This window comes from Miscanthus floridulus, chromosome 1 (genome assembly GCF_019320115.1).
Source record: "Miscanthus floridulus cultivar M001 chromosome 1, ASM1932011v1, whole genome shotgun sequence".
In the NCBI taxonomy this organism is placed as follows: Eukaryota; Viridiplantae; Streptophyta; class Magnoliopsida; order Poales; family Poaceae; genus Miscanthus; species Miscanthus floridulus.
Window position 1 is genome coordinate 136,644,057 of NC_089580.1, and position 12,003 is coordinate 136,656,059.

General features: G+C 40.6%; 1 protein-coding gene across 1 annotated transcript; it reads left to right on the forward strand.

The window, feature by feature from the left end:
- The first annotated feature begins 292 nt into the window (after nucleotides 1-292).
- Nucleotides 293-11,780, forward strand: LOC136542190 (E3 ubiquitin-protein ligase BRE1-like 2). The gene is made up of 19 exons (XM_066534518.1): nucleotides 293-671; nucleotides 1,702-1,863; nucleotides 1,951-2,038; nucleotides 2,131-2,361; nucleotides 2,457-2,624; nucleotides 4,720-4,910; nucleotides 5,022-5,105; nucleotides 5,196-5,315; nucleotides 5,399-5,585; nucleotides 5,696-5,856; nucleotides 6,803-6,874; nucleotides 7,737-7,813; nucleotides 8,922-9,116; nucleotides 9,420-9,492; nucleotides 9,561-9,647; nucleotides 10,166-10,303; nucleotides 10,501-10,703; nucleotides 10,782-10,944; nucleotides 11,115-11,780. Exons 2-19 carry the CDS (start codon nucleotides 1,702-1,704, stop codon nucleotides 11,244-11,246), a joined length of 2,532 nt encoding a protein of 843 aa, XP_066390615.1. The 5' UTR covers nucleotides 293-671; the 3' UTR covers nucleotides 11,247-11,780.
- The last annotated feature ends 223 nt before the right edge of the window (nucleotides 11,781-12,003 follow it).

Below are 12,003 nucleotides of genomic sequence, written 5' to 3' on the forward strand. Positions count from 1 at the left end.
CTATCTCCACCACGATGCCAAGCTAAGCTGCACCAGCCACTGTCATGCGCATCGAGTGGGAGGCGGCCATGCCGCTGCCGCTCCAGTGGCGGCTCCGTCACGAAGCCATCGCCGACGAGTTCGTTTCCGGAGGACTCGAACCGCTTGCGACGGCCCGGGCTGCGTTCGCGGCGCCGTCGGCTGGCGCCTGGTGGGCTGGATGTCCCTGGCCGGCCGGGCCGACAGAGGCAAACATGGGCCCGGCCCACTCTAGCGCGAGCTGGTTGAGCTGACATACTCCAGCCGTCTAGCGCGAGCGGATCAGCGGAAGCACATTCCGCCGCTTGCCTCTCTCGCCGCTGCTCCGACGAGCTCGCCCGCCGGCGCCGACTCGTCTCCCGTCGGACCAACCCGCCAAAAGCGGCCCGGCGCACAAGAGGCTTCCCTCCGCGCATACTTGCCTGCCTCTTCGCCTTCCCGAGCCTCCTTCTGCGCCCGGGCACGGGCTCGCGGCCTTGCGCGCCCGAGCGCGTGCAGGCGGCGCCGAACCCACCTCCTGCTCCACCCCGTCGGAGCTCGCCGGCCACGCGGAGGGATTCATTTCCTCGCAGTCTTCTTCCTCGTCGTACTCCACGGGTTGGATTGGCGTGGAGTGGAGAGCAGTGCAGACCTGGGATTGAATTCTGGTGTAGGTAAGGAACCCTAACTTGCTTGGGTGGAATTAACTGACTTCTGCGATGGATGGTGTCAGGAATCACATCAACATTAATAATGACCAGTGAAGTACCTCAAGTACTCTTATGCATCATGCTAAACTCCTATGGTAGAAGGTGATTTGACATTTGAAACCGTTGTCTTGTAGATATTTTGCTAACGTTAGTTAGTACATTAATGGTAAGATAAGACTGAGGAGTTCGTGATTGGTATGTGAAAGATCTGAGGTGGAAGCCTTTTGTTGAATTTGAGTTGCTTTACAATGGGCTTTTTGGTTCTCAGCCAATGAGCCAACCAAAATTTTGTACTGTCCTGAATTGCCACAGCAAAAATGAGCAACTACAATCTTAAGAACACAGGCTGTGTGGCGCATGTTTTGGCTTGGTTGCATACAAAGCTAGATGTCACCTCCTGGCTGACTGTTTAAACGTGTCATTTTCTTGTTACCAATCTTCTGATTAACATATCTTCTCAACCATCCATCTGATGTGCAATGATGCAATCCATTTGAACTGTTGTATTACTTACAATCAGATCAATAAATGAAGATCTGCGCTGTCTTTGTTTTGATGCTAAAATAAGTTAGTGGCATGTGTCATACTCACAGTTTCGGCAAACTTTGGCATGGCTTCTGTCCAAGTACCATTTTTCCTTATTATTTTTGCATTGCTTGTGAATCATTACAGCCACAGCCCAACATCCTTTTCTCACCAATGCTTCGGCATCATCAACATTTTTGTTTGGTTCACCAGAGTCACAAACCGAAAACAAACAAATTTCAAGTAATAATGCTATAATATAGCACTCAAAGTTTCAGTTGTAATTTGGTCTGAAAAAGTTGCAAGCTGACCATAAAAATTGAGTGCCTGTGCTTATTATATTACTTGAGTAATTCTGAAAGTTTGGTTGCTGGATTTTACATGTTACTTTGGTGTCCTTTTAAAGTCCCCATTTTTCTGTTGTAGGATCTGATTCTGTGTTTTCGTTATTATTACTTTATTTTCACAGATGGATTCCACAGCTCTTCAATATGAAAACCAAAAGTTGGTGCAACAACTGGAGGCACAGAAGTCTGAAATGCATGCATTGGGGCGCAAGTTCAAGGAGCTGAGAGATGAGCAATGTTCTTATGACAAGACTCTGATTTCTTTGAATAAACTGTGGAACCAGGTTCTTTCCTTTGTGTCTGATATGAAAATTTCTCTATGGACCTTTTCCACTCCAGCATGTTTCTCATTATGTCTATGTATATTATAGCTGATTGATGATTTGGTTCTGCTTGGAGTACGGGCTGGTGGGGATTTGGATAATTTGCAAGCACTTGACCATGAAGAGTTATCAGAAGGTTGCGGCAAATTTGATTAACATTGCCTTTTAAGGTCCAATTCATTTCAGCAGTGATGCTTTTTAGCTGATTGTTTACTCATTGTTCCTCAGAATCTTTGGAGTCGTGTCCTTCTGAGGAGATATTTCTCTTAAGGCTCTTGAAGTCAAACAACATCAGAGATAATAGTGACACTAGCTTGTTGGAATTTGTTGAAGAAGCTCTTGCTTTTCGGTGTTCAGCAACTGTTACTCTGATGAAGTCCCTGCAAGAGACTATTTCTTCACAGCAAGCTAGAAGTGAATCTTTGTCTTTAGATTTGAATGGACAGAAGTCAAATGAAGGTAGAAAGGGAAATTTCCACATTTTTCCTTCTTATTTACTCTGCACCTAAGTTCTCTACCCATTTTCCATTTAATTAAACTGTATCTTTTGTTAGATGTTATTGTTGCCCTTCAAAATCATAATGATTGCTTGAAAGAGGTGGCTGAGAATGCGAGTCAAGCTATCTCTATTATCAACGAGAAGCACAAAAGGTATCTTGATGAGATTGAGGCTTTTAAAAGCAACCATTCAAGTGATCTACAGGAAATCAAGTGTATTTCAGGTATTCAAATCTTCCATCTGGCTTCAGTTTGGGTAAACTTTAGCTGCATCCGCATTTAAGACGATTCTTTCACAGCTCTTGACTTTTCTCCCCTCTTATGTAATGTACTACTACCCCTGTGTCACAAATAGGTGATGGTTTTGGACATTGGCACGATGCCTAAAAAACTTTTTTTTTGTTATAATATACTTGTAATGAAGGGCGGGCCTGGTGCAAGCGGTAGAGTCTTACCGCCTGTGACCGGAAGGTCCCGGGTTCGAGTCGCAGTCTCCTCGCATTGCACAGGCGAGGGTAAGGCTTGCCACTGACACCCTTCTCCAGACCCCACAGAGCGGGAGCTCTCTGCACTGGGTACGCCCTTTTTTTATAATATACTTGTAATACATAAAAACAAAAGTATATTATTATTATTATGACACTATTATCGATTCAAAACTACTCGTATGATCATCAAATATCAAAGCTCAACACATAAAAAGTAATTTGCCATATTATATGAAATAAATTCTGGTTTTGCAACGGACCTTTATGCTATGCTCTGCATATTTATTTGGCAGGGTGTTCAGAGTGTACTGATACTAGGTGAATTCCCTGTGCGTTGCTACAGGATGGTTTAAGACAAATTCAACAGATGGATTTGCGTAGACATTTTAGAGTTAATGATTTCAGAAAAAAAAAACAATTGAGAGCAATGATCTGCTTTTCGGAGTCTTATGCGAACACGCTGGAGTAGCAAGATGGGAGAATACTATAGGACAGACGCGCTCCACGTTCTCCAAACACGAAAGCAGCAGCAGGTAGCAAAGGGTCTTCATGCATGATCTGAAATGTTAACTAACAATTTAGTGATGTTTGATCAAATGATCAGTGAGGATCAACTATCCTGCTCTATCAGCCTAGAAGTTGAACAATAAATGGGTTCTAGAAAGGCGGATTAAGTTACGTAATAGAGTAATCCTATGATCCTGTAAAATTAATTGATCGTTTCAATTGCTCGTGCATATATCCTGTCACTGTCATATGAAATTATCATCCTGCAACTGTAGCTGATCCAGTACAGCTACGAAGCCATCTGTACACCATTTATTGGCACCAAAGATGTTTTGAGCAGCAGCTTACTCTGTTAATGAAGGGATGGTGCCGCTCATGCTGGTATTCCGTGGTGGAGCCTGAATTGTGTAAACCAATTGGTTGGAGGTGGTCAGAGATTGGAGCAACCTGCTGGTGCTGTGCGTGGCTGGGAGGCAAAGCTCCAGGGAATGAAGCGCTGACAGATGCGTGCGTGGCTGGGAGGCAAAGCTCCTGGGAATGAAGCGCTGACAGATGCGTGCATGCCGTGTGACTTTTAAACTGAGGGGAAACATGGTGATGATCAGAGCAGGGATTTGCGAATGCGCAACAAAACTGGAGGCTGCCAACTGGGATAAGGTGGTGGTCACAGACCAGAGGAGCCGAGGAGGAGATGAAATAGTTGAATTGGAAGAAGAGAATAGCAAATCTGCATTTGGTGTCTTCTGCTCGATGGGTTGCTGTGTTCAAGAAGTACGGAGATCAGTGACTATGGCTTTTGTTTTGTTTATGATTATGCTGCTCCTGTGAAGACTAGCGGGAAAGTTCACCTTCTTAGGTCAGGGTTCGCTGTTAAGTTGTTTTTCCAGTTTTTTTGTTTTATTAGATTCCAAGGTGTGAGAGTGTGATGTTGTATGGGGGTTCTTTTCCCCTTTTTTATTCTTCTTAATTCTTAATGTGGCAATAAGCACCGAATGTACGAATGTTAACTGTGAAGTGCTGAGGGGGAGGGATCAACCCCTTAATGGGCCTGCCGTGGTGCTGTGGTTAGTTTACCTGGATAGCAGGTGGGCCTTTTGGATTTTTCGGGCTGAGAATGCATGACATAGAACAAAGAACGCGACCCAGCTAAAATACACGCATGTATAATTGTATATACATATATACTCGTTTTTTAGCAAGACAGTAAAGTATTTCCAGGAATACCCGAACATCCATATAGGATCCACCCATGAGTCTGACCATTGTAGTTTGGCTGACATGGTCTAAACAAACTCATAATGCAAATGCTTTCATTGGATTGCAGGTGAACTAGAGGAAAGCACTGCAGAGCTTGAGGAAAGTCGAAGGAAGTTGGTTGTGCTCCAGTTGCAGAGGCATGGTTCTGTAATGGATGCATCCGGGGCAAATGCTGTGAATGGTGGTATTTCTACTCATAAATCTTCAGATAAAAGTATGAGCTGGCAAGACCTCAAAGATGCTGTTGACGCAGCTAAGGTAATTGTGAACTGTAATCATGTTAATCTTCAAATCTTCTCAGTTTTCATCTTTTAGTGGTATGTTTGATCTTTCACTGCTAATTTGTGGAATTTCCCCAACTGAGTGCAGACCCTCGCAGGAAACCGTCTATTAGAACTCCATCAGACTCAAGAGGATAATCTGATACTATCCAAGGAGCTGGGAGATCTTGAGGTTGTTACCTTGATTTGTAGTGAAGGGTTGGCATTTTTGTATTTTAAGTTGGATCCTGTTTTTTCTTATTTCACTGTGCTATGCATGCAGGGGCAATTGAAAGATGAGAAGTATGTCTTGGTATCCAAACCGTACATGATTCTTAATGATAAACTACAGCATCTGAATGCTGAGATAGAGCGTTATAGAGGGTTGGTTGAAGTTTTACAGGTTTGGTGTCTGTCCTCTGTTATACTGCTTTGTATTGCATTTGTTTTGGTTTTTCCCAGCTTTTCTTCATTGTGTGAATTTAGAATGACAAGGACCAGCTCATGCAAAGGGAGAAAGAAATTTGTGCAAAATCAGAATCAGTCGACAGTATTAAACAAACCATTACCACATATGAGACCAAAATTGAAGAACTGGAAACTCAAATTCAGATACTCTTTTCTGAAAAGAATGATCTTGAAACCAAGGTTGAGGAGACTTTGCAAGATTCAGGTAGAGGGGACCTGTCACATATGCACCTTATTTTAGGAGGAGGGGGGTGGGGGGTGGGGGTGGGGGTCAGTTGCTCATCTCTTCTTGATTGTTTCCATTTATCCTTTTAGGTAAGAAAGACTTCAAGGATGAGATTCATGTTATGGCCGCAGCACTCTCCAATGAACTGGGTATGATGGAGAATCAGTTGAGTCGATCAAAGGATGCAGCTTCTGAAGCACTTGCATTGCGTGAGCAAGCAGAATCACTCAGATCATTGGTAGCTAAAAAGGTTTGTCTTTGATCTGGTTAACCATCCCTTGCATACCATTTCCTTTATTTTGCCTATGTCGAGTTGTTTTGTAATATTCTTATTCATGTAACCTAACGTTGTTTTAAAGCTTAGCCTGTCAGAAGTTAGCTTCCTACGCACTCATGAAAAACATTCATGCATATATTTCTTCCACTCAGTTCTTTTTCTCCCCTAATTTCAAAGTGATGGTTGGTTCCCCAATCCCCACCCTGCCACTCTTGGGACCGAACCTGGGTGGTGGTGCCAGTTCACGCCCATAATGACTGAAAGTACATGCTTGTGGAGTTGTGGTTCCATGCTATTCTTCATCCAGTCCTTCAGTTCATAATTTTAGATTTTACCTGGTTTCTCTTGATGTACTCCTCATTTGGCATTCATCTGTCTGACATATATAGTATATCCATGGAGCATTACCTTATTTTGTTTATTATCACTGTGGATTCTCCACATAACTCGCTAATTTCATAATATAATCATCGAAGTCCAATGCACTGTTTTCGGAGTAGGACTGGCATCAGTAGATGCTTAGGTTGTGATGACCATGGTTAAGTCGAATGAAGTTAATACTTAATACTCTACGGATTGGATATCCTTTGAGCATAAAGCAGTGCACAACATAATGGGTCTGGAATTTTAGATTTTTGGATTTAGTTGAGTTCATTTGGTTAATTGGCTCACTGCATTCTGACTACCATGCTCGCGTCAAAGCAGGACTATGTGTGGGACCTCTGTGGGATAGAGTCAATAGACATGCATACTTTGATGCCATCTTGCATAATTGTATGATGGTGTTATGTTAACCTAAAAAATGTTTCAGTAGAGTTATATGTTGAATAGTTCTATATGCTGTAATCCTCTTCTGCAGACATTGTAAAGAGCTAGGAAAATGACTAGTACATGTGATGAAAATATGTTGAATTTTCAGATTGAGGAACACAAGAAGATATCCAATAAATACAACTCACAAGTAATTGAGATCAAGTCCCTCAAGGCATTGGTATGTTATCCTAAAAAATTCTGTTTCCTTAAAGGTGGTGCTAAGAGCCTGAGAAATTGATACATATATTCACCCCCTGGGAAAATTAGTGTATTTCCTTGGTGTCTCTTCGAGTTGTGGAACTTTTATCAAAGACACCAGTAGCAGCTATATCAAGTTTTTGTCTTTGTGTTAGCAAGGACATTTGACGTTATAATAGTGAAGAGCTTGATTGGTTAGTAGTACAGCATTTTAATAATAGACTTGACACTAGTATATTGTCGATTAACATAGCATTTGGTCTTTTCAATTTTATGTATCAATATGTAATCAGCTTTGCAGTTAGCTTGTAAAAAATGTTGCTCAATGGCCTGCATGCCCATATTCACGTCTTTGATTTGTATCAGAAGTAAAATCACGCATGAGCTGTGTATGTTGTAATGATCGTCAGTATACCAGCATTTGGTTGAGGATATAAGGTTTGGACCATCTATTTACTGTCGGGTAGCTTGATCATGAATTATATTCCTTTTCTCTTCTTGAAACTAAATCTTAATTAGCATTCACGGATGCAAGTTTCGAGCACAAGTTGCGGTTAAATGATACTCCATCCGTCCTGAAATATAGTGCATTGTGGCCTCTAAAATTTGTACTGAAATATAAGACATTCTATATGGTGCCCATGCTCAGATTTGACAAAGTTTGTTAAAAAGAAACCATAATTTGGGAAGAAACTCCTTAATTGGGTTTCATCCATGGGTGCATGCGTCATTGGAGCATTCCCTTAAGTTGTCTTAAAATTTTTGGAATGCATTGTATTACAGGACGGAGGGAGTAGGTTGCAGGGTTTTCATTCATATTTTGTCAATGAAATTTCATTCAGGTTGAGGAGTTGGAGCAGGAAAAGCAGGAGCTGGAGTTTATTGCAGATATGTACGCGAAAGGAAGTTCTGAGTCAAGGTAAAACTTGGCCATTATTTTTTATATCAATTTTTAATGCTTAAAAGGTATGACACTTTTAAAATGGTTTGTAATCGTATTGTTGAACTGTCCTCGTCGTTATATTCTTTTTTTTCCTTGTTATTTGATGGCATTTCTGTTCTCACAGGATGACTATCTGCTTTAAAATTAGATGTACAATACCTCAGGATTGTTAGATAGTTTGTAAATTGCTCTTTGATTCGTAGTGCTTCTCCAAAGCAATATTTTCGAAATAAATAGATTTATTGCTATATTTGCTGATAGTATGTCAATTGCTCTATGATTCTTAGAGCTTCTTCAAAGCAATAGTTTCTAAAATAAATAGATTTCTTTTAGTTTAAGTGATTCGATGTAAAGAAGCAACCCCTCACAGCCCGGCTAGGAGTGACGTGGTGGTGCTTGTAAGGGGCCGATCCTTTTCTCTCTATTATGCAATGATACGCAGATCTCCTGCGTATTCGAGAAAAAAAAATAGATTTATTGCTATAGTTGCTCATGTTCTTAAATTTAATTTATTCTCAAGCAAGTTGGGGGTAGGCTAGAGATGAAACTTAAACATGAGAAAAAGGGGCTAAACGATTAAAAAGAGGTATTAGTAACAGTAATAATAGCAGTGGTAAAAGGGGACTGAGCCTATATCATGGTCTATGCACTTTGTTATTTTTTTTTAATTTATTGCGGTGCATGCTGGTTTCATGTATGTATCTGCCTAGCTATCTAAGTGTGCTATCTTTGAATAATCATGACCTGGTCTAACATCTATCAAGCTCTTAGGAAAAATGATAACTGTTAATTTTACCTGCAAGTTGCAATTAGGTGGACTATTTGATATAGGACTCTAAATGTTGTTGGTAATTACACATAGCAAATATAGTTCAGAGAACTTAAAATTTAAACGTTTTAAAAAATAAGAAGGCTAGGCAGGATACTGCAACTACTCTTCTGGGGTGAACAGTGGATGATTGAGGAAATGTATGTATAATGCAAGAATCACATTTACATGCATGTATATTTCATTTTCTTGAACAACATATATATTACATTTGATTCATTATATCACATCATTTTCTCTACATTGTGCATCTAGGACAATTGCTGATATTGAAGAATCAGAAACCCGAGCTCGCAATCAGGCTGAATATTTGAGGAGCAATCTAGAGGAGCATAGTCTTGAGCTTCGGGTTAAAGCAGCAAATGAAGCTGAAGCTGCATGCCAGCAAAGGCTTTCCTTTGCTGAAGTGGAACTAGAGGAGTTAAGGACCAAAGTAGATGCATCTGAAAGGTTGGCTTTCTGCCCCTGGGGACAATGATATATTTACAAACTAGAACAATTGATAGCTCTTGGTCCTTATAATTCAGTTTATCTGAAAACTTTTCATGCTTATCTCAAGTTGTATGCAATACTCAATTTAGTGTTCTTTAGTTATATGAACTAGTATATTTGCTGGGTGCACGTGATGTAAAGTGGCAGGTATTATATGTTATATCTGTGAATCCAGTAAACATTTAGATTTGTTTTGTTAAGATTTGATTTTCTATGTCTATGCCATACTCACCTCTGTGGCTCTGTGATCTGTTTTATCAGAGATGTTGTGGAACTTAAGGAGGCAATAAGAATTAAAGAGGCTGAAGGAGATGCCTATATTTCTGATATCGAGGTTAGTTTTTTTTTTGTTTATCAGTACTGTTTTTGGGTATGAGTAAAATGTATAATATTTGCATACAGACAATTGGTCAAGCATATGAAGACATGCAAACGCAAAATCAGCATCTTCTTCAACAGCTTACTGACAGAGATGACTTTAACATAAAGGTATTTATTCGTTCTCTCCTTTTTCACTTTCACGTCAAAGCTGCAAACTCATAACATACAGATTGGAGATACATGCCCAGAGTTTTTTATGCCAATCTTGACATGACACTACCTACTTTATAAAGTCATGAAAAGCTGTAAAATTTCAGACAATCTTATTGTTTCTGCCTTGTTAGCGTCTTAGCGAGCATAATAAGTATGTAAGTGATCAACCATATTTTGATGTGCAATGAAGTGTGAACCTCTGGCAAACAAGGAAAAAGGATCTAACAGGAAACATAATATACCAAGTATTGTGGGTTTTATGGCATATTTTTGCAGATATTGTAGTGCCTGAGACAAAGAGCTTCACTTACGTCTGATTGGCCACCTCATAATGTCTATTAGCTAGTTATTGCTGGAAATTATGCACATTAATCAAGTTTACAAAACTCTTTCTGCAGTTTTGCATTGGCAAAAGCAATATAAGCTTTGATTTTCTTATTGGTTACTACAGTAACTTAAATCTCATCTATCAGTTAGTATCAGATAGTGTGAAGATGAAACAAGCTTGTAGCTCCCTTCTCTCTGACAAGCTTATGCTAGAGAAGCAACTCCAACAAGTTAACACTTCACTGGAATCATCTAAACTGAAAATTGCCCGTGGTGAAGAGCAGGTATTGTCTTACTTATGTTGTAATACTTCTTTTCTATAGTATCATTTATTGGCAAGTTGCAGTCACTGAATTTATTTGTGTGCCAACAGAGTCCTAGAAAATAGCAAACTTCAACTTTCAAAAAGTACATTTATTTTAGTGCTTACACTCGGAAGTGAGTGAACTTTAATAGTGGTTTGCTTCGATGATTCTTACAGATGAACACTTGTGTAGCGCAAGCTATAAAAACTTCAGCTGAAAACAGGCATCTTACTATAAGCCTGGAAAGGATTGCCCTGGAGGTATCCAACACAGATAAGGAACTCAAGTGGCTTCGCTCCTCTGTTGGATCCTCTGAGAAAGAATATGAGCAAACTCAGCAAAAGATATCTGAGCTGAGAGCATTGCTGGAGCATGAGAGGTTAGGCTTCTGTTGCAAGTTGATCGTACAATGCCGCTGGCTTCTCGTCATTTGCTCGTTACCTTTACTTTTTTCCAGGAATGAGAGGCGGCGGCTCGAAGAACAATATGAAGAGGTGAAAAACGAAGTTATGGAGCTGACCTCTGAGACTGAAGAGACTACTATCCAGAAACTTCAGGATGAAATAAAAGAATGCAAGGCTATTCTCAAGTGTGGTGTCTGCTTTGACCGGCCTAAAGAGGTACATACAATGTCTTGTACAGCTTATCTTTTTGAATGACCTGAACCTGTTTCTGAATCATGATTTCAGAGGTCTACACCATTCTTACCTCTTTGTATCTCTGGTTGTTGGATGAACAGTTTGCTGCCTAAACTGACGAGGGTTGTATTTCTCTGCATATTCGTTAACAGGTTGTGATCACCAAATGTTTCCACCTATTCTGCTCGCCGTGCATCCAGAGGAACCTTGAAATTCGCCACCGGAAATGTCCTGGCTGTGGAACCCCATTCGGACAAAACGATGTTAGGGAGGTGAAGATATGAAACCTCACCAAAGTGACCGCGACAAACTGACTTGTGTGTGAACAGCAGCGACAAACTCCCCTGTGAATATCGTCTGTTATCTTGGCGAACATCTAGATCTAAGTTGCCCAAGTAGTTTCGTGCATGCATACACCTCCGTAGGTAGCTATTTCTCACGCAGATTAATTAGGTACTTCGCACATTATGATTGTCATCAGAGATGGCGGTGTGCTGATGGCACAAGGACGAGGGTAAGAGCTTGCGGATTATTGTGGGCTCTTGCCTGCCACAAGTAGTTGTAGTTCCAGGCATAGGGCTGTTTGGTTCTTGTCCTCACCTCAGCCACTAGGTCAGACTGAGGTTCTCTGAGTTAGATAGGTTTGTCTGGGCCTCTAGGGGGCAAACCAAGCAGGTCAATAGTTGTTTATTTTGTTTTTATGACTTCCATGTGTTTGATAAGCTACGATTGTGGATTGTACCAAGACAATATGTGAAGCCAAAATTCTGTCAATCCCAAAATTCATGTGCTTTCGGACTTTATGCCATGTTTGGGTTTCCTAAGAATTATGAGAATGAGAGATAATGAGAATGAGATCCAAGTAGATAGAATCTAATGGGAGATTCTTATAATCTAACAATCAGTTTTTGAGAATTAAACTATACGCCTCCATCCTATTATTTTGTTACATGTGAGCACACTTACATATATGAACGCGCGCACACGCACCCTATCCTTAGACCTTACGAGGAACTTTAAAAGACCGATTCAACATATCTC